Source organism: Rhynchophorus ferrugineus, unplaced genomic scaffold (assembly GCF_030347505.1).
Source record: "Rhynchophorus ferrugineus isolate W39M unplaced genomic scaffold, kcgeb_rfMv2 rfM11, whole genome shotgun sequence".
In the NCBI taxonomy this organism is placed as follows: Eukaryota; Metazoa; Arthropoda; class Insecta; order Coleoptera; family Curculionidae; genus Rhynchophorus; species Rhynchophorus ferrugineus.
This window is the reverse complement of record NW_027472590.1, coordinates 1981531-2005207: the sequence shown is the minus strand read 5'-3', so window position 1 is coordinate 2005207 and position 23677 is coordinate 1981531. Positions and strand designations below refer to the sequence as shown.

General features: G+C 34.6%; 1 protein-coding gene and 2 long non-coding RNA genes across 8 annotated transcripts in view; 1 reads left to right on the top strand and 2 right to left on the bottom strand.

The window, feature by feature from the left end:
• Nucleotides 1–14299, bottom strand: part of LOC143205043 (uncharacterized) — a 32822-nt gene extending 18523 nt beyond the window's left edge. The window contains exons 1-2 of one of the 2 annotated variants that reach the window (XR_013007724.1): nucleotides 14060–14299; nucleotides 11455–11589 (exon numbers count right to left, since the gene is read on the bottom strand). This is a non-coding gene — a long non-coding RNA (uncharacterized LOC143205043). Of the gene's footprint in view, nucleotides 1–11454; nucleotides 11590–14059 lie in introns of those variants that run through there. The other variant, XR_013007725.1, reaches the window with a different exon arrangement.
• Nucleotides 1–23677, top strand: part of brat (tripartite motif-containing protein brain tumor) — a 114278-nt gene that overhangs the window by 67220 nt on the left and 23381 nt on the right. The window contains exon 2 of one of the 5 annotated variants that reach the window (XM_076417993.1): nucleotides 315–394. The exons of 2 other annotated variants lie outside the window; for them this stretch is intronic. Coding sequence is in view for 1 of the 3 variants with exons in the window: in XM_076417990.1 (XP_076274105.1) it covers nucleotides 18877–18983 (107 nt within the window). In the remaining 2 variants the exon portion in view is untranslated. Of the gene's footprint in view, nucleotides 1–314; nucleotides 395–18700; nucleotides 18984–19343; nucleotides 19511–23677 lie in introns of those variants that run through there. 2 more of the 5 variants (XM_076417990.1, XM_076417992.1) reach the window with 2 other exon arrangements.
• Nucleotides 20172–20570, bottom strand: LOC143205045 (uncharacterized). Its single transcript, XR_013007727.1, has 2 exons — nucleotides 20432–20570; nucleotides 20172–20372 (listed from the first exon to the last, which is right to left on the bottom strand). It is a non-coding gene; the product is annotated as an uncharacterized LOC143205045 (long non-coding RNA).

Below are 23677 nucleotides of genomic sequence, written 5' to 3'. Positions count from 1 at the left end.
ATTTGGTGCTCTCAGAGATATTTTATCAAAAACAATATATCTATCACTCTATTGTTTGTAAGTATAATCATTTTCTAAACTCCAATATCAATACTAGCGTTTTTTCATTACATTATTCTTTGATTTTGGTCAATTAAACATACTGAGCATTGTTTTAAATCTAGCTGTTTATATTACATCGAATAGAAACACAAGTAGACATTATTTCAAACTAATATTTTTTAGGTTATGTTGTTCGCGTATATTTTTAATAATTACATAAAGTTTTGCATCATTGAGATTATTTATTCTAATATATTTTTATTTATTTCTAGGTAAGAAGACGAATAGCAACAAAAAGTATACGAATCGAAGTAGAAAACCTTAGAAATGCCATTAGATATTGCGGTAAAAGGTAAGTGTTATGATTTTTGGTTAGCTTGGACATGCAAATTACGGCGGATACAGTACAAAGACTACTGCAAAAAATATATTATGCGCTGCCTTCGTATTAGTTAACACACCTTATATTCCGACCATTTTTATCCTTCATCTATCGGAAACACTTTCATTGTCTTAATAAATAATGTTAGAAGGTTCGAATGAAGCGAAAATATCATAAGTCATATTATAATCTCCGAAAGATATTCGTACATTTTTCTTTATGAAAGTAAATAAATACGGTAAATGATATACGGTATCGTTCAAAAGTTTGCAAACAAAAAACGACAATAAAACAGATAAGTTATGTTTTATTACACTCCAATCTTAATCAAACCCTAGACTAATATTTATTTGTAGTTAAATATATTTAGCACAAATAGAAATAACAGGTCAATTGAAAAGTCCCCGGCCTACCATAGTAAAGCACATTTTTTTGACAAAATTAGTTTGTTTTATTCAACATAATTCCCTTCAAGGGTGATACACTGATTATGGCGACCCTCCAACTTTTCGATACCATTTTTGTAGTACGATTTGTTCTTTGCTTCAAAATAGGCCTCAGATTAGGCGACCACCTCTTCATTCGACGAACATTTCTTCACAGCGAGCATTCTTTTGAGATCCGAGAACAGGTAATAGTCACTGGTGGTCAGATCTGGAGAATACGATGGATGAGGAAGCAATTCGAAGCCCAATTCATGGATTTTTGCCACCGCCATGGACTTGTGACACGGTACATTGTCTTGGTGAAGCAGCACTTTCTTTTTCTTCAAATACCGCCGTTTTTCGGCGATATCGTCCTTCAAACGGTCCAGTAACGCTATGTAATAGTCGCTGTTGATGGTCGTTCGTTTTTCAAGGTAGTCAATGAAAATTATTGCGTTCATCGTGTGCAGTCCACTCGGACGACTGTCAATTGAACTTCGGAGTGAAATGATGGATGGAGCCATGTTTCATCCATTGTCACATATCGACGCAAAAACTCGGGTTTTTTCCACTTGATCATCTTCAAACACTGCTCCGAATCATCAACTTATCGTTGTTTGTGGTCAAAACTGAGCTCGCGCGGCACCCACTTTGCAAAGAGCTTTCTTATACCCAAATATTCGTGAATGATATGATGTACACGTTCAGTTGATATCTTTAGAGTGTCTGTTATTTCATTCAATTTCAATTTACGGTCACTCAAAATCATTTTGTGGATTTTTTAAATATTTTCGTCAGTAACAACCTCTTCTGGGCGTCCACTGCGTTCACCGTCTTCGGTGCTCCGACAGCTGTCAAATTTGTACACGTATCTTTTGAGGGTTATAGCTAACTAAAAAACATATGGATTTAATTCTAGTAGCGCCATCTATGTGTCAGACCGGGGAGTTTTCAGTTGACTTGTTTTCGAATACATTTTTCGTTAAAATTTTGGAAAAAGTGCCAAAATCTTTTATCTCTCGGATGAAGATAAAACTCCCCAAATATATGTGTTATGGGATGAAAGAAACGAAAATCTATGTTAAATTGTATTAGAGAGTATAGTTTTTAAAATATGTGACATAAACATAGATCCACTCCTTTTTTTAAAATATACTTTTCATTGTATAACTTAAAAGCCGAAGGCTGTACAAAATTAATTATACTACCACTCGATTCAGCGTAAAATTCTTTATTATCCCTGCTATTTTCACTAACTTGCCATTGTTTGTATAGAAATGACACTAAAAAAGTTGAAAATGGCAAAAAATCGCAAATTTTCATGACTATATATATGGAAAAAATGCCAAAATGTTTGATCTCTCGGATAAAGCTAAAACTCTCAAAATATATGTGTTTTGAGGTGAAATAAACGAAAATCTATATTAAATTACTTTAGAATGTATAGATTTTAAGATATGTGACCTAAATAGAGATCCACTCATTTCTTGAAAATATACTTTTCATTGTATAACTTAAAAGCCGAAGGCTGTACAAAATTAATTATACTACCACTCGATTCAGCGTAAAATTCTTTATTATCCCTGCTATTTTCATTGACTTGCGATTGTTTGTATAGAAATGACAGTAAAAAAGTTGAAAATGGCAAAAAATCGCAAATTTTCATGACTATATGTATGGAAAAAATGCCAAAATGTTTGATCTCTGGGATAAAGATAAAACTCTCAAAATATATGTGTTTTGAGGTGAAATAAACCAAAATCTATATTAAATTACTTTAGAATGTATAGTTTTTGAGATATGTGACCCAAATAGAGATCCACCCATTTTTTGAAAATTTTTATTTCATTCTATAACCCAAAAACTAAAGGCTGTTTAACTAACTTCCTTATAACATCTCTTAACAAGCTCTTTTTCATCTACCTGCGATTATTTGAACGCACAATACAAACAGTTAACTGATTTGAAGAAAGAAGTTCCTCTTTTGTATCAAAATATCTACAGCAAAACTCTATGGGTTATAGTTGGATGGGAGATATAATATAATTATGAAAGAAAATCAACATCAGCTTAACTTAAATTCAATCTGTCGCTAGTTTCATCTCATTCCATTATTTATATTCTCGGTTTTTGAAATGGACATTAGCACTGCTTTCCATGAAACGTAATAGTGTCAGTCAGCGCGCTAAATCCAACAAGGTCTTCAAGGAAGAATAGTTCCGCCATCGCTATACAGTTTAAAAGCGAAAGTCGCGAAATCTTTACGCAGAAATCACAATTTATATACAACTAAACCGTTCTTAACATAAACAATATTTATTGGTGGATTCATTGCTAAATATAAACTTGACTATTCCTGCGTACGTAGAGCTGGGCAAAATATATGCTTTATTTTAATTAAGAGTCGTGTAAATAGCATAGAAGTAGTCCAGTCCAGTCTATTAAATCAGCAAAAGAGCAATTTCCTCTCATCTACACTAGATTTTTAAATGTAATACCAGACAAACACTCTCTTGTCTATGAATGAATAAAACCTGCCAAAGAAAATAATCTTTCTAGGTCCTAATGAACACCAAATTTTGTTATATTTTATAAGCACATTTTTATACTTAGATAATGTTCAACGATGGTAAGCTTTTTGCTTCCATGGCTGGCTAAGTCTAACTCCATTTTTGATGTTTCTGGTTTATTACTGTCCCCTTTCTCAAAAACAATAAAATCATCATCTTCTTCACTAGTACTGCCACTCCTATTACTCCCAAGTATTATTTCATGTGTTTTGTAATTTGTTGTAATTTGTCCATCTGCTGTAATGCTTTCTGGTAACCAAGGCATTTTGTAACTAGGGTGGTAGCATGATGCCAATATAGCTCTTTGCATATCGACGCAAAAACGCGGGTTTATTACGCTTGATCATCTTCAAACACTGCTCCGAATCATCAACTCGTCGTTGTTTTTGGTCAAAAGTGAGCTCGCGCGGCACAGAGCTTTCACATACCCAAATATTTGTGAATGATATGATGTACACGTTCAGTTGATATCTTTAGAGTGTCTGCTATTTCATTCAATTTCAATTTACGGTCATTCAAAATCATTTTGTGGATTTTTTTTATGTTTTCGTCGGTAACAACCTCTTTTGGGCGTCCACTACGTTCACCGTCTTCGGTGCTCATTTCACCACGTCTAAACTTAGCATACCAATCCCTGATAGTTAATTTTCCTGGGGCAGTGACCGGAAACTCGGCATCAAGCCAAGTTTTTGCTTCAACTGTATTTTTCCCTTCAAAAAGCAATATTTTATCAACACGTGAAAATCCTTTATATCCATTTTTTTCACAATAACAAAAGTTGCTTCACTCAAAATGCTATAAGTCACAAGCTAATGATCCGACAGCTGTCAAATTTATACACGCATCTTTTGAGGGTTGAGGCTAACTAAAAAACATATGGATTTAATTTTAGTAGCGGCCGTGCCAGGCCGGGGACTTTTCAATTGACCTGTTACATGTTTTTATTCAAAGAAACTGTCCTTAGAGCTAAACCATTCATCGAGACAGTCATCCAAGACAGTCTTTTATGACTTTCATCAATCATAAATGTGTTTGGAAGCCCTAAGTATTTGAAATACTAACTGAAAAATACCTCAGCGTCAGCTATTTGAAATAATAATCACAAATTACATTTTTAAGAAGTAACTGAATTTCAAACACATTATATATATGTTTGTACTTCGTTATTACGAAGCCAGTGCTTTTTTTCCTTTCGTGGCCAACAACAATAATTATCTTGGAGAGTGTACGTGGCACGGCGTTGTTTTAAATGTAAAAATATTTCATACTTCCGGTTGTTGGACGAACATCTGTTGATAGTACAATCTTGGGCGACTGAAAACAGAAGGATGACATCATGATTTATCTTTCCTATTCATATACAGAGCGTGCAGTGTTTATATTCACTCAATAAAGCGAGGATTGACGTTGTTTTCGGAGCTTTTATGTAACAGTCGTGCAATCCATGGTGACTAATTGAGATTGGATACCGAACACGCAAAACACTCATTCTTGTAACGTAAACTGAACCGTGGCGTTATTAAGGGGTTATACCAGCTCGAAACATAGAGAGAATAGACAAAATAACATGAACGCTATGTGATATAACAGATCAATTGAAAAGTCACCGGCCTACCATAGTAGAACACATTTTTTTGGCAAAATTAGTTTTTTTATTCAACATAATTCCCTTCAAGGGAGATAGAGTGATTATAGAGCGACCCTCCAACTTCTCAATACCATTTTTGTAGTACGATTTGTTCTTTGCTTCAAAATAGGCCTCAGTTTCATCGATCACCTCCTCGTTCGATGAAAATTTCATCCCAGCGAGTATTCTTTTGAGATCTGAGAACAGGAAATAGTCGCTAAATTAATGTCACCACATAAGACAATGACAATTTCATCAATGTATCTTCATTAAAGTCGGCAGTATTTTCCATTAAATAAAATAAAAAAGGGGCAAAGGCTACGGATACCGCGAACTCTGGCAACGTCGCCGGCTTTTCATTAAGAATCATCAGCACATGTCTAGTGGCAACGACTAATTTACAGGGTCAGGCGACAACACGCGTCACTGGTACCGTCCGTATCGACGTCCCGGCCTTCCTCTACCATCTTTACACTGTCTTTTTAACGTCGTAAAGCTTTTTTCGGCCGTTCTTTATCGACCAAAGACACGAAAATGTCACCTCATAAATAGCGCGAGAACAACAAAAACATTATATATAACAGATCAAACGCGATTGACGTTTGACTAGTCGAACTAGTCGAAAAATCGTCATTCGTTCCTCAGAATTTCGCTAAAAAACGTCGATTCTCATGCGAACGAACAGAAAATGACGTCAGGACGCTTCGTGCGAATGTACAATCATATTTACCGTTTTTTATGCTATTACTCATTAGTCGTACGTTGAATTTTAATCTACAATGAGCAATCGCGGATTTCGAAGCAAAAACATGATTTAAACAAGTAGTCAAAGCAACAAAATTTGAAATAGCGTAAGAGAAAATGATGTTGTGGTGGTGTTATTTGATATTACTGTCAACCAACTGTCAAATATTATTAAATATATCACATTTTTACAAAATTATTCCGCCTTTGTCAATACAAAATTGCATTGTTCATGTTGAATTTTTGTTTCCAATGAATAATCGCTGATTTAAAAACAAAAAAAAAATGTTTTTAATAGTCAAGGCAAAAAAGAACAATATTTTAGACAATTAAAAAGGGAATAAAGGTTATGGTAACATTATTTGGCTTTACCGTCGATCAATGGTCTTTAAAAAAGCACAATAATTAAAAATTAGGTTATGGCAGAATTCTTCCACCTTTGTCAATCTCATTTTTTTCAAACTTTTCTTCCTTGGTTTGTAATTAGGTTAGAATGTGTATTCTGAATAAGCAATCTGTAATTTTATAGCAGAATTATTGTTAAAAAAAGATTTATTTGAAATAATAAAGAGAAAAGCATAGTTATAGTTCATACATTTAGCCTTACTATCAATCAAATGTCAAATAATATTATCGGAACTACTATATTTTTTTAAAATTAAATGTTTAAGATGTTCTTGAGAGAGCTTTTTGAAGAATTTTAACCAAATTGTTTTTGTCTTGAAAAAATATTGTCTTGAAAGTAATACCTGACATATACACATAAATAATTATAATCAACATTGTTGATATAAGGTCCTTTGTCCAATTTTGAGGATGTACGGTGCTTGGTGAACATATGAATGATATTCCACTTCAAATTCGGCAATTGTCCTTGCTTATATAACAGAATAATTAAAAATGTTAGAAAAAAACATAAAATTTACAAAATATAAAGGTAATTTTACTGAAGAGAACCCAATTTTTTGAAATAAAACCCCAAATTGTAAATGTTACTACGTCAGCTATTTCTACGTTAATTTATCAATATTTTTTTTAAATAAACCGTTGAAACAAGATGACATCAACGTTGTCAAATGTCTGTCGTCTCAACATCTGTCAAAAATACCTTCTAGATACAGAATGACAATATTTAACTGATTTTTTTGTTATAAATTACATCTAACATTAGATATTCTGAGATCTCTTAATCGTAGAACTTTATTTTGGATGCGTTGGATTACTACTTGGTTTGATGTTTTAGTGCAGCCCCATATTCGTACACTGTAGGTCCAAACTAGGTTTACAACCTGTATAATTGTTTGACTTTGAGTATAATCTGCTCTGCTTTTTATCTAACATGATGTTTACAATTTAACCTACCGTCGAGATGTATTCTGAGGTATTTAGCAGATTCTGCTTGAGGAATCGGGTATCTGTCAAGTGATTTAATTAGGTTTTTGTCATTTCACCGCAACACAAAATTAACATGGAGAGATTTGGAGCTATTAAGCTGTATTTTCCAAACTCTACTCCATTTGTAGATCTTAGATAGGTACATATTTTGTCATAAAAACTGTGTCGTCGACGAATGTCCCAAGTACTGTTTCTTTAATTATTCAGATATCAGCAATATAAAGATACCACCTTGTAGCTCCAGCCGAAATATGTTTAAGAGTTGATACTGTCTCTTCATGCGAGACCCTAAATTTTATTTTCGAAAAGATATGATTCCAGCGGTCGACAGTAATTCTGCGGTAGCAATTTACAAGACAAATTTTATGGAAAGATACAATAAAAGATCAATGTAATAAAGTATTAATATCGTTTTTGAAGTTTTAGAAGCAATAACATAGATATATTTAACAAATAATGCGCAGATTAACCAACAAAACTCAGTATAAACTATCCAATTTCGGTTAGTTGTAAAGCACGATTAGCTCGCTTATATTAGCAACATTTTAAAACATATTCAGACAGTCATCTAGACGAATAATAAAACCTAAACCTTCATTCACAACAGACATTTACATTTAATGAAAAATTAGGTTATATGAGCGTTATTTTGTCTAATTGTCAACTGTTTCTCGAATATTCTTTGATAGAAAAGCATTAATATAAATCAAATAGTCCTTAAAACCCTATTTTATGATAACATTATAAAAATGAGGTTATACCAATATTCTTCTATGTCTTTTCCATCAGTTTTGGACTACTGATCAACCCGTTTTAGCTATTTTGAAAACATTTCGACAGTCACCTAGATGGAGGAGGAAGAAAAAACCTTTACCTTTTAAGACATTCACATTTTTTCTCGGTTGATTATATAATTCGAAATTTTACGTGGTAAACACAATAAGGTTCATTAAGTGTTTTTTTGCTGTTCTCTCTATGGTCGAGCGGTGGCCTTGGGATCAGATCGTTCAACCAAGTCCGTCAAGACCGCGTCACTAGATTGTCGCGATAAAACTAGCGAACTCTTTTTTAATCGTGCATATCGTACGATAATAATATTTATAATAAATCTTCAATAAATCCGTCTTCAAAGAAGAAATAAGGAACTCACTAAAAAGTAGAAAATATTCAAATTAAGATTTTTAACACAAAAAAAAACGTTTTAAAATAAAATATGTACATCATAATCGTTGTAATAACTAAATAAAAATAAATAAAAACCTTATTTAACCTATCTTCTTCTACACGCATTTTATATTTTACTATATACACACAATTATTTATCTATTTACAATATTATTTTAACTACTACCAACTGTGATCACTTGAAGTCGGTGCCGAATTTGAATATGGATAATATGCAAAATAAAACTAGGCCTTAGAATGATTATAGGAAACACCTAACAGCAGCTAATTTTACGTATAGATCGACATTTCCATCAATGTACCTTGTTTAAACCATAATTACAAAGGCAGTCCCAGAAAACAACGTGTCTAATTTTCAAAATATACGACACCAAAACATTTATTTATGATTTTAGTAACCTACGGGTCCAGATATACGCCACCCACGTCGATTTCAGTGGAAATGTTTTTTAAAACATACCGACGATAAGAATTCGATGGTTTTTTTTGTTCTGTCGACTACTACAGCTCGACCACTCAATCCTACAAGTATTTTTACGAGTACGGCCACTTAATTTCGTTCCAGTAGAGTGGCTTCGCCGATGCACCCGCATACAAGCGGTTTACCGACAAAAAAAAACAACAATTTAAGTCTGCAGTAGGGTACCAATAAACTTAACAGCCGATGTATCAAAACATAATCGTTCTAGACAAGGCCTAACCAGGGAGAGAAGGGGGGTAGTCATCAACAGCCAAACCAGACGAACGTAACGCTAATACGCCGAGAAGCCCGTGTAAAACCGAAATAGTTGGAATTCCTCGTGGACCGGGATTATTAATAGACCATGTGGCAACGTCGCGCGTTATAGTATATCGGCGGGCAGCCTTGATGCGAGAGCGAACGGGCTGAATCATAGAGCAGTTGTTGAACCGGGCCTGGTGTGTCGTTGGTACGTCGGAGGCTGGTCCGGACAGACTGCGAGCTCCCCCCCCCCCTCTCCGCGTGGCTTTTGTCAGTCCTAATCATTTTTATAAGGGCGTAGATTAATTGATTTTGTCGCGGAGGGCGGTGTAGAACTCAACAGATGCGCTACTCAATATTGCAATAATGATCCTGCACCAAATTAAGTGCTCTCACCCTAAAAATACGCACGCACTGTTGCCGGACTTCGATGTATTTCCTTGGTTCCACGGATGTTGGAAAAGTTCGATTATTGTATAAAGATCCTGCAAAAATATAATGAGAAAATTCATACACACTCTTGCCGGACTTCGGTAAATTTCCTTGGTTCCACGGATGTTGGGACAGCTTTATTTTTATATTGAGATTCTGCTAAAATTTAACGAGAAAATATGTAGGCAATGTTGCCGGACTTCCAATAAATTTCCTTGATTGCACGAATGTTGGAAAAGCTTGATTCTTGTATAGGGATCCTGATAAAATATAATGAGAAAATTCGTACACATTGTTGTCGGACTTCGATAAATTTCCTTGATTGCATGTATGTGGGAAAGATTGATTTTTGTATTGGGATCCTGCTAAAATATAATGAGAAAATTCGTACACACTGTTGTCGGACTTCGATAAATTTCCTTGGTTGCAAGTAGAAAGGAAAGGAAAAGATTGATTTTTATATTGGGCTCCTGCTAAAATTTAACTAGAAAATTCGTACACACTGTTGCATAAAATATGTTGGTACTTCAAAAACAGCGAAGTGTAAATCTTATTTTTCGTTTTCTATTTGGAGAACTGAGAGCTGAACCACTTGATCGGTAAACAATGTGACAAAGCAATTAAGCCTTAAGTTGTGTATATATGCTGATATTATCTTGAGTGTATGTTTGCTTATACCAGAGTTATAAGAAAAAGTCAAAAACCCGAATATGTACGGGAAAAAATGCAGAGAAAACATTAGATCTTAGAATGAGCTCAACTACTTTATCAATATAATGATGCTGAATGTTAAAATAGCACCTATTTCAATAGAGAACTAATTATTTTTGAGTTATATCGAGTTTAAACAAACTTTAACTAAAAAATCAAAGAAGATATATCTACAGAACTATAAAAATGTGTACAAAATTACTTCCAACGGGTAATTAACCATCATATATTTTCATCATATGCTGTTAAAAATTATCACAGGTCTTTTCGAATATTTTTATTTCTAGGAAACCATATATTACACCTATTCCTCTCTATAAAGCTTGCAGGTATCGATATATAAAGCGTCTAAGTATTTTCTTATTTGCTCAAGTTTATACATTTAGTTATGTTTATGGAAATTCATTAAAAAATGGCCTCAACAGGCTGCGAAAGGCCTAAGCAGGAAATCCGTTCATATATATATATATATATATATATATATATATATATATATATATAATCGAAAGTAAAAGAAAGAGATCCCAAAGGATGGTGACGGCGTTTATTCGGGGTACAGAGTTATCTAGTTGAGTAACGTCGCTGTTCTTAACCCGTCTGGATTTGTACACACGTCGTTTCCTTCCCCAGTTGCTCTGCGGATAAATAAACAAGGCTGTTGGAAAATATCTATCGCGTTTGTTTATTTCCAGTGGATCGCCTCTATTTCGGATAACGTTTTTATTTCCTCGACGGTCTCGGATCTATTTTATTTTGGGTTCTTAGGCCAGCCAGATATGCGAGTAATATCGTTCTTTTTTCTCTGTTCGTTGAGACAGACGGAGAGGGAGGTAGAAATATTCGAAACTGTACCTGAAAAATGTCAAGAACGGATGGGACAGCGTTAGAGTTGACGAGAACACAATGGGGATATCTTGTGAATGTCTAAACATTGTTGTTTTTTGGCGGGAAAAGGACATAACGAGTTTATTATGCAAAGTCACCGGTCGGGGCAGTGGAGGGTTTCATACGGGGGTGATACAAAAAGATGAATGCTTGCAACTAACCAAATTTACCATATCTAGGTCATACACGACAATAGGGTAGGGTATGTTGAATGAAATATAAAAAAAAACTTGGTAGAAATCGAAAAATTTATAGAAAAAACGTTAAATACAAGGAATTACTTGAAGGGACGAACACTTGAATTGAAACTAATGCATAGAGACAAGCACTGAATAAAAAAACAATCGTTATACAAGCATTTTAACTATTGATCGAAAAATCGTACTCCCTTAGCATTGCTCTTTTAGATTATTAGGTCCCCAGTCGATGTTACAAATCAGTCTCAGGATTATCTGCATATTCAGAAGAACCTGTGAAAGAAAAAATAGCAACATACATATATAATAGCCTTACACTGTGTTTGTTCCACTTGTTGCCAATTCCGAGAAAATTTCGACAACTAACAAACCTTTAACGAGCATATATAGATTCGTGGAACATTTAGATCGACAGAAAATGATCAACTAGCTGGAATCTAACTAAAACCTTTTACCTGATTTATATATCTATATAAACCCAAACGGCTCTTCAATCGTCATCCAAATCCATTAAATTTAATGAATGTAATCACCTTAGACGTATACTTATAACAGACCATTCTATTTACCAAAAAAGTCACTCAAAATTAACTTACATTTCCTATAAAATAATATCTTTAAAGTCATTCAACTATTTTCTCAATAGAATATTTCAAATTATAATGGTCCAGATGTAACAGTTCACATAATTTCTATGAAGACGTGATCTTGAAGAACATCTCCATATTTAAAAGGCCCGTTCCAAAGGAATAATAATATATATTGTTTACTAAAACAGGACACAAAAATATCCCTCAAAATTAATTTAGAGCACCCCACACCCTAATTAAATCATATTTCCAATAAAATATTTTAGATAACAATAGTCAAAAGGTAACAGTTAACACTATTTTTATCACGACTATATTCTTAAATCCAAAGTTAATTTTGAAGTACTATCTTAAAAATATTTAGACAGTATAGGAGTTCTTTTGATGCATCTAGTCATCGTGCGCATCTTTGACCTTGAAATGTATACGAGGAAGATCGTAAACATCTTTTATTTAAACGTTTAAGTGACGAATACTGAACGCATCTGACAAAAAATATATAGTTAACCGGATGTCGGTTCTTTCTCTATCGATTTGTTAACGTAACGACTTCGACGTCCGAAATAACAGACTGTGAAGTGGAAGCGCCGGTCACAGCTTCTCAGAAACCGCTGGTGGTCCACGGATGACGTCACAGACGACTGAAGTCATTACGCGCCGTGATATCGTGACAAATTCCTCGCGAAAGAGTAGGGTCGCGACATAAAAACCAACGGCGCGAAAAATATTCCCGCCATTCCCGCGGGAAGACCTCCAGTCGACTCCCGGGCGCCCTTTGGCGACAAATCAGGCCCCGGTTTCGCGTATAACGGCGGGAAAATAACAATGGCACAGAGTTAAATAGTTAAGACCGTATTGATGAGTCCGTATCGATGCTATGGGAAGCATACTGCACTGGGACCGCGATTTAATGATGTTGTGATCAAGAATTTAACTAATAACAAGCATAAAATCAGTAAAAGTCAATAAAATCGATCCTAAACTGAAGAACTTTGATATTAAAACCCTCAATACTAAAACTAAGCCCTGTTCATTTATTTTTATTATTTATTTACATTTGCAAACATTCTTCGATCATAATAGCTTTGTTTAGGAGAATGCAACTTCCATTCTATATAGTGGAGGCTTGACTTTAACGTATCTGCCAATAATAATATCTTTAAAAACAAATCAGCCCATATGTCATTGTGCTATACAAAAATAACGTTGTTATTGGCTAACAACAACAAACTAGCGTAGTTTTATGTAACCGATGATTTTTTTATGGTGGTTAACAAATAATCGCGATAGCTGTGGAAATACGACGTTTTGGGCGCGAAAAAACAAGTGCCCGTCGCCGATAACCGGCAGTGATCCGAGGGGGGCCACCCCTCTCACCAGACACCCCTCAATTAGACGTAAGGACCCCGCGTCGTTCGTAGACCAAGCGCGAGACCGAAGAACGTTAGAGCCACAAAGGTTTGCCCGCATAGCTGGCCGGCAAACGAAAGACATTCCCGTGAGGTCGTTAAAACCGTACGGCCAGGGCCGGATCCAGGAGGCCGTGCGCGGAAATTCCGTTGCCATATCTTCCAACATCAATAAGCCAGATGACCGTAATAAAAAAAACGCATTTATTTTGAAATCAAAAGTGGGATTACTAAGATTTTACTGGAAATAAAAATACAACATTTCTAAATTTGCCATCTTAAGTTGAACACCAATGAGATGCGCTAGAAAACATTGCCCAATATCGGTTCTTCGGTCATGACTACTGTGGTAAAATATTGAAGAGCATTGAGTAAACATACCATCAGAATAACAATTGGCAGGACAATCAATAAGTGCAAGTAATAATTCTAAAATGTTCTCCAAAGTAGCACAATTGTCAGTTGCAAACTGAGAGAATAGTATTAATGAGATCAATAGCCCTTCTATTTGGTAAAACAACTCAAAATTGTGTCAATAGCAAACCTACTGAAAATTTTTATCATAAGTTAAGGATACAAATGCAAATGTATTTGACAGAGCCACCAAATTATTCATTTTACATAGTAGTCACCAGAACACAAAAAAAGGATTTAAATTATATAAACTTGATGACTGTTTAATTCTTTTTAACTTTTAACTGCTCTGTGAAACAAAAGAGTGTATGTGGTATCGTATTAAATTACCTTGTAATATTCCAGTAAATAAAATGTACAAATTGTAATCCTGAAGTTTATAAACTTACAAGCATGTGCATTAAATCTGTATTTAGACATGTTTAATGTATTAAGTTCTCCTATGAATTCTTATACTAGATCTCTACTTAGTTTCTTTTACTTTACTTCACTTGAGTGACAACATTTGTGTTCATATAATGTCTCTATGTAAGTGTTCTATATGTTTCAAACCTCTGTCATAAGGCACACATACTAGGCTGTAAAAACATGGATAAAGTCACATTTTTCAATCAAATATGTATCAGTTACAACTAACCTTAACCGAACTGTTACTGATGTATAAGAAACCAGATCTTTAATGTTGGCTTTTTGCAATTCCTCGATCGACACTTGTTGAAGGCTTACATTTAATTAATATTTGTCTTTGTATTTGGAGAATCAGCAGTAGTGATTCTGACAGCAGGGACTGTTCAGTGAGTTCAGTTAGAAGCCCATTTTCATGTGCCTAGTTAACATTCGAATCTTGTAGAAAAATATACTGTCTTCATGCCCACTTATACGACTAAACCCATCACCTTATATTAAATATAATTTTCCATATTATTTGGTAACTGAAAAAAAAACAAGATTGTTAAGGATTTATATGCACAATAAACAAATGAGATCTAACCTCAAATGTTATAATTAAAAATAAATTAAAGGTACTTAAAATATTAAATATTTACATTAGAATGGTCTTATTGCAGTGAATAAATTACCGATGTTTAAACTATACCGGCTGGTTCACGCCTTGCAAGATATAATCATATTTTTCTAACATTTTTCTGTCTTGAAGCGAAAATACACAGCTTGTTTGGTGTTTTTACCGATATGTCGATAACATACCATCGCTATCCATTATAATATCTAATTTCAATCGTCAACCTTTCTTCTAAATCCATTTTTTTTGCAGAAATAACCTTTATTCCGGTTAAATACGTAGAACTGACATAAAGGAGTTTTTCAGAATTGGCATGTTCTATTGTTTTTCTTTCTCTCTTTTTCACTCTCATTGTAATTTTTTCTTTTGTTCCCAATAATTTCATCTAGTCACCATTGCAAATGTTTAAATGTATTGTAAAAAGCAATAAACTTCTTAAATGGAATTTTAATCTCTTCAGGATTAAATTTAGGATTTTCCCAGTGTTTCACCCTGGGTTTTTAGTACATTTAGTATATTTAGGATTCGTCTGTTTATGGAGCCTTCAGTAATCCTCCGTGATTTTATTGCATGCCATTTTATTGGGGTACAAACAACACTTTTAGCCTCTTACGTTGAGCTATTATATTAAATGCAAAGAAAAATGGTCGTCACACAAAGTACTGGTTGTGGTTTCGATATTGAAAAAACTTCAAAAACAATATATTAGAAGCTCCAACAAACTCCAAAGCTTACAACAACAAACCCATCATGCAAGATCGCTGTTGACGACAATTAACGTTTTTGAGTAGAGAAATGAAAGAAAAACGCCAGCAATATTCACCATACTTTGTCCTCCGCGATTATAACTTCTATTTCTGTGAAGATGTCCGAAAATGGATGAGAAATATCTGAAAAAATAGTAATGCACCTAAAACCCCGCAAAATTAACTGACGATCTTTATATAATGCATGATTATATTTATGACCGTCTTAATTATTAGTACATCGATTAATTGCTTCGAAAAAAATATAAAAAACCCCGCCAACAATATCAATAAACATTAAATAACCATATTATAATTAACAAGCAATCGGCGATAACAAATGACGATCGCCGGCTGCATCGGGCGATGCTAGAAATTAGAAATCACCGACAACGACGGTTCCAAGACGCCCGTGTAATCAATGAAAATTCGTGGCGACCTATACGATATTGTTGTTTTCCGTTTTCGGCGTCCAAAAGCCCCCACCCTCCGTATCCCCTTGCTCCGATCGCGGTTGGCGAAGGCGTTGTTCGCGTTTTTTTGCCCAACCGTCTGATTCAAGGTAACAGAGCCGCGCAAGAAGAAAAAGTTGCTCGGCTCTTTATTGGTTTTGCTGTATGGGCGACCTTCGTTATTCGATCCTTGTAATAGTATTTTTTAAGGTTACGTATCGACCGTAATGAGATTTAAACAAATAACGTGTATAAATAGCTACATAAATTTCCTGTTGACATTGTTTTGACAGCTCGGTGATTTGTCAGTATCCAAATATGAACCAGGTTATGAGATTATGATAGATACTAAAGTTGTACGAATGCTTTGACGCCCTATAATGGCAATTTTAGAGAAACTTCTTAAATACTAATGATATAAGCATTTTTTTTTTAATTTAGCCGATTTTTTGTGATATAATTGCCTGTCAATACCGTTTCCAGAAGTTTATAATTTTTTATGATTTCAGTTTATAACCCATCAATGTCAAACCACCCTGTCAGTAATGTCAAAAACTGTCACTCTACACTTATTTACGACTTCGTAATTGGAATAATCAGTTAAATATTGATTAACAACAATTCGTTTAAACAGAAAACGCGTTTGTTTGTCTACCTATTTCACTTTTCAGAAAATTTAATACTAACATTATTTTAAGAGTTTATTACTGGCAATGTCGAGAAATATTACGAACGACAGAGACGAACTACATCATTTTAGTACAGCCGACTAAATATTCATTGAATACATACAGTTAATTTCAAAGGAAAGATATAGTTTTCACTTATTTGTTCACATTTTTGGGATGAAATATCGTTTTACAGCCTATTGATGCCGATCTGGTCATTGAAGAAATCTTGACCCTTCAATAACTTCAAACAGTGTTTACCTTGGTTTATAACTGGGCTATCGGAGGACATCAAACATATCATTATTCAAATATTTTATCATGAAATAGTTGCATAAGGAGCTGTGTTATAGAATACTTACATTTAGGTCGGTTCTTCATACAATCCACCATCTCCGATGCCACGGTAATTACACGTAAAATTAATTTTATCAATGCAGTTGATAATCTAATTATTTAAAACGTAAATTGCAACAATGAATGAATTCGCCGATAGAAAAAACTATTCTATGTCTCATACGCGTGTTTTTATGTTTTTGATTCCCAGTATGCGACTCAGCAACGAACGCTTACGCTGTTAAAATATAGACAAAGAATTATCCCTGCATAAATACGTTACACGCGGAACGAATGTACACGCTGACATTCGTCGAATACCGCGCCGCCTACTTGGATTGAAAACACGCTTTACTTGAAGAATTTAATTCCCTTATATCGAACATTCTGCTCTGTTATTGTAAGAAATAAACAAATTTCGATCGACAAACTATGCCCGAACTGACAAGCGTCAGTTATCCACCGCCTACTACAATGTACGGTGGCGTTAGGTCAGTCGGATTCAATAACACGAACAAAGACTACTAGATCGAACAATCAAACAGGTTTAATTGGTTCGTATCGATCGATGTCAACGAAATCTAAGATTGAGACTACAGGGATGTAGCTGGATGAGGACATGCGCACTTAAAAAAATTAATAATATATCAATTTCATTTCTCTATGTATGACCTTCCCATTTTTCTCGCTTGTCTTGCGATCAGAAGTCTTAAATGAATTCCTTAAAATAGGGTTAATATCATCAATATTTTAGGGTATTTAGTGGAATTGAAACTTGAAAAACTTAACTAAAAGTAAAGCTAAACTTGTGTCAATAGATTGTGTTGCTCAAATTTGTTTTTATGCCTTTCTTCTTCACTAATTAACTTGAAATAATATAAATAAAAGCTTTTAACTGAGGTATTGAAAACATTAATGAGAAAGAAAGAAACAAAAGAAAGTTGATCTCAGATATGGTATATCTAAATATCGAAGTGACAGCATCTATACGTTCAATTATGTATATCCGTATAGTATTGATGTATTTCCTTTGTATTTGTTTTTCACACTACCAAAATGTTCTAGATATTCCTCGTATATCTGGATTCTTCTCTATTAACGTTGTATTGTACCGGGAACTAAATTCAATTTGTCGTCTCAGATTAACTATGATTTGTTCATTTCTTCGAATGCATTCGCAAATAAAAATAGTTTTTTGTTACTTTTTTCTCAATGTCAATAAATGTTTAAAACCATATATAAGGAATTAATAATATGACAATATAACCATAAAATTAGCGAATAAACTTCACTTAGCTGTAGTATCTAAAATTGTGGACGTGTTATCTATCTGAAGAATTGAGAAACAAATTTAGGTATAAAATTATGGTAAGGTTGGGCCTAATATATTATAATCTGTGGGATATTATTAATGTTGATTGATTCTTTAAAGAATTAATCCATATGTAAAATACTTGACTATATTTAAGTTTTAATGTTGTTTTAAAAGTAATGAATGCATTTTCAAACTGATATTTACGAAATTATACGGGTGCTGATTAAATACGGTATATTTCGGCGGTGTGAGTGGGTCTTTTCGGTTAAACGACCTAAACTCGACGGCCCGACAGAACCCTCGGCGAGAGAAAAAATAAGGGAGCGAACCCCAAACCGAAAACAGACGAAAGGAGACTTGGTGGGGCATCCTAACTGGTCGTCGCCGCCGGTACCGAGCTTGAGGGTCGGTCCCCGACTATAGTTCTTATTTTATTCAACATCTGTTCGTCGAGAAGGCGGGAGGTAGTAGAGATCTGTTGGCGCGCCACAGTCGAGAGAGCATGCCGGCGTCGGCCGCACCGTGAGCCAGACAAGGACAGAGCGTGATCGAGACGCGTCCCGTCCGAGATATTCTTTTGTTTTGTGTTTTTCCCCCTTTGTGTGTTGTATGTGTGCGTGCTGGATAAGAGTGACAAAGTTCGTGGAGCCCGTCACCGTACCCAGAGAGTTTTCACCCGGTTTTACAAGCGTCCCACGGCCCCGTCTGTCCCAAACGTAAGTACTAGAATCGTTTCTTTGTCTCGTCTCGGCGGACCGCCGATAAGTTAGGTTAGAGTTCTTTGTTCCGCGACAACAAACTGACGATTCGGACGATTTCCTAACGGATTACTGCACGCACCACGTCCAGTAGGCCTTGGAGACTCTTTTTTTATTGTCGCCAGTAGTTGTCGCGATACGGATATAAATAAAAAGTCTACGTATCGATTGTTATAACGCTTTAGAACAACAATTTCGCGATATTTCGATGGTGATTACGATTTGCCGACCTCAGGACCGGTGTGTTTGTTACAGTTTTCGATAAGACCGTTATTTTCGTTGGTAATCGCCGTGGTTTTTCGCTTTTTTGTTGTCTCTATCTCCGGTATTTTTTATCTAATTGATATCGGTGAGTTTCCACGTTAATGTTTATCGTTGTGATGTTTGCGTTATGGTAAATCGTATGTTTTCTTTCAAATATGAAGCGAATTGTGGAGAACCCAGGACAATGAGCTGTCAGTGTTGATTCCAGAAGGATGTTTCGAGTGAGTTACTCTCTTTGCTTAATGTTAATTATTTTTGGAGTGATTCGAACGTTTCTTTGTCTCGCCTGTAAGTCGTTTTTTTTGACGGGAAACTCGACCCACGGCCGGCTTTTCCTTTCCTTTTTATCGACGGCCTTGAAATTGGCTAGTTACCTCGCCGCCGCCTATAAGTACGTAATTATGTAATTTCGAATTGTACAAGTTCACGGACGCGCTGAATAGTTAACGACTTTTTGATGTCCGGACCACGTGCCCAGCGAGAGTGGTGGAAAAAACGACAAAGAACGGGCAGGATGTTGCGGTCTGTCGCGGGGATATTGACTTTTGCGTTTGTTTTTTTTTCGCGATGATGATGGTGTACGGACACGGGCGAACTGGGGCCCGTCGAACCCAGATCGCGTCGGAATAGCGCCGTAGAGGGCACTGCGTGGGTCCTCTCGCGAACTGATCGCTTATCTAGCTCCCGTTGAAGTACAACCGGCGATTCGCACACATTCTCGTCAAGTATATCTCGAAAAACTATTGTTTCCGCTAAGAATCGTGCCCAATTCTGAACTGTTTTATAGCAACACTGATTATTATAATATACCCAAAGATATGTTGTGTGTCCAAAATTCACATCATCAATAACTTTGACAATTTTTGACAAATAAAAATACTATTATCAAATATAATTTATTTTAACGTTATTCAAATCTATCCTACATCTAAAGCACATATTATCAAAAACTACAATTGATTATAAAGTTATAATAGTTTGTACGTTAGAGTTGTGTTTTACTATATTTTCACATCACCTATGAATTAGGAGTTCTAGACGCGTTTCTTTTATGTAGTGGTGTTCTCAAGAGGCTTAATCCACCTAATTAACAATTATGTATCAAAGTAATGTATTTTACTTTCATTCGAGAGCATATTTACCTTTTTACGTTTTGTTCTTGTTTCCTTCAGTACAATGTTTTCTTGTAAAGTCATTTTGATATCACTGTATTTCTCCTTAATTTATTCTGTTGCTATCTGTACACATCTTTCTTGGTAAGCATAGGTTTAATCTAATGTATTTGCTATATATGCAGAACAGTTGTATTTTTTCTCTCCTCACACACTTTAAGCAAATACTCATGTATATTCTGAACAATTACACATATATCTGTGCACACAAATCTTTCACACTCTACAATAAGATTTCCTACAATTATCTTATATTAATTATTTGCTTTACTTGTTTATACTCTCATCACCCTGTCTTGGATATTACCAAAATATTGAATTATAATCCCATATTCAGAAAGTTTCATTCAAGTGAATAACTAAGCTGTTAATTTCTGATCTATCTAACATTCGTTCACAATTCCATCACATATCAATTTCTTCTTGGACGTGTCTGATCCAGTTCATCCAAACCGAAGGTGTTACTAACCATTCCTGTTTCCAGCTTGAAGAACAATATATCTACAATGAATTATTAATAAATGTTATGACTTATAAAGCCTAACCAATTGTTATTCCAACATTTAGCTTTTTCCGTCAACTTTTGTTGTCTTAACACTGTTTTTATTAACATCTTGCGTCCCCTTCTGAAATATCCATGTCTCATGTAAATACATAAATTGAACTAATAAGTCTTCCTTCATTTTATTATACACTTTTAAAAATTGTATTCTTTTAAAAGCAATGTCTGGAAGTGAAGTATTAGACCTCTTTGTGGGTTACCTTTACACAATTTAAATCGTACATATTACCCAACAGTGTATGAAAGAAAGTTCTACATCCCTTAAAGAGCTGCACATCTCTAAGCTTTCTATGAATACTTTCTAGACTGGAAATCAGTTTCATCTGAAATTGTGTTAAATTAAATTTATATCGAAAAACTACTCACTGTTCTTGTACATTTCATATATTTGATCTCTATTAGAGCTAACATCAAGCTGATCTTGATTCGTCATAATATGACTGTTTCTTTTCGGTGAATCCAAGATATATTTTTCATTTTTAAGATATTTCAGTCACCGTACCCATACTAATATTCGGTGCAGCTACAACACACTGGTTGTCGATTTATAACCTATAATTACTATAATTAATATTTGACAGTCGTTTGACAACTGGACGACTTTTGTAGGTTTATTCGGTTTCATGTTCGAACAGACAGCATTCTATCTTTTATTAACTAGAATAAAATGAGAAGGAAAATATTGTCTGATTCTGAAACGAATTTACAAATTGCGGCAGGCAATACATCTTACATCCTATGTCGAATAGACTATAGGTTCTCGAGTCCTTCGTTGTTGTGCTTCCTTGTCAGGTAACTTATTTAGTTCCATTTTTTCTTCACTGTTATTTTTAATGGACTATATATCCATGTCCCTTTCTTATTAAGCATGACCTAACTCATCGATATTGGGATTTAATATTATCTGGATAATACAGTCCATACTAATTACCCTATGTTATAAGTTATAACGAATAATACGCTATTCATCGAATAAGCATTGATAAACTATTATTTCCACTGATATCCACCATTTATTGTTATATTTTGCGGTTTTAATTCTCCGTAATTTCAAATGTAAATAAAAACTGCGTTGTTAAACTGTTTTACAAGGACTGGCCGTGTTAACGTACCAATAGATGGGGCTTACATTTCGTCAATGTTTTTTTTGTTAAATATTAATTAAATCAGGGAAATGGTGATTAATAATTGTTATTAGCAATTTGGTGAAATTGTTTTTATTGACATTTGTCATTTATTTCCATTGGGCTATTAAATTTCTGTACTATTAAAACCCAATAAAATTCTACCTATTCTATACATCGAAAAGCGCTTTTCTAAAAGGTTTATCAGGGTTAGTGATTATTGTCATAATATTTCGAAATAGTTGTTTTCTTGTATTGTTAAAGTTTATTCCGTTTAATTTTTAAATAATATGACGAGTTGTTATAAAATATTTGAATAGGTTTGAATTTCTTTGTGGCATTTTTTTATTGGCTTTACAGTAACTTTTATTTATGGAAAGTTTTGAATGATATGGTCGAAGGTATAAAATCACTAAATAAGTTTAATTTCTTTGTCAGGTTTAAATTTGTTCCATTAGATTTTCTTTTATTAACAGTTAACAATATTTCCGTGTTCTTATGTTTGTTAAAACAAAGAATATGGATAATAATACTATGTTTTTCTATGTTCTTATGTCGGTAGGAAATCTTAAAAAATACTGTGTGTGTAGAAATATCAATATCAATTTATTCTTTGCTATTTATTTATTTGTTGGTTTATATATTTTTTTGTTTTTGGGTTTGCTTTCTGAGACATGTTATTAAGAATAATAAAAATAAAAATTAGGTATTTCTGTTTTAAATTCCTTTTGGTTATAATTGATTTAAAATGTATTCTCGTAATACTTAAATAAATATTGGAATAACATCCGTCAAGAAACCCATGAAAACGGTTTATGGTATCGTAAACCAATAAAATACCTTTTTCTTTTGTGTGATGCATCCCAGGCAAAATCCTATATATTTGTTTGATAAATTATCAGTGTGCGAGGATAATCCACGTATTTTCTTCGAAATAACTTTGATTCACCATTTAAATCGAATTTGACGTTGAAAATAAACGTTTTTAAACGAAGCCCGAGTTGCCTCATCCTGTATGATGCCCCGCGGCATCAGCTCGAACCTATCCCCGCCGTACAGGCCGTATTTAGCTCGAATGCGAGGCAGTTGACCCTGATGACCTCTGCTCCTTGTTCCTGCAAAGTGCTCCGATATTATTTTTATTTTCTGGGCACTGTGACTGACCACGTCCGCCTTATCCGCTTCCGAGAAGGAAAAAAGGCGGGTGTACCATCGACATATGTATGAAGACGTCGATTTACGTTCGAAAAAATCGTTTATCGGCGATCGTCGAAGATCACGCTCCACCCACAAGGTGATTCGCGTTGAATTAGATGTTTAGCATTGCTCTGTGCGCGAGTATTTCGTCGAATCAAGGTCGTTCACCTATGGCCGCCGGCTATTTCGGATTTTTTGCACGAAAAGTGAGTTGCGAAGGATGTCTTTCCATGGTCACGTGTCCGTTTCGGCAAGGTGATCGCCTTATTCTCCGGTATTAGTTACCATATATTGGAATTGTATTAGTTGCACGGTCCCCGGATACAGAAATAG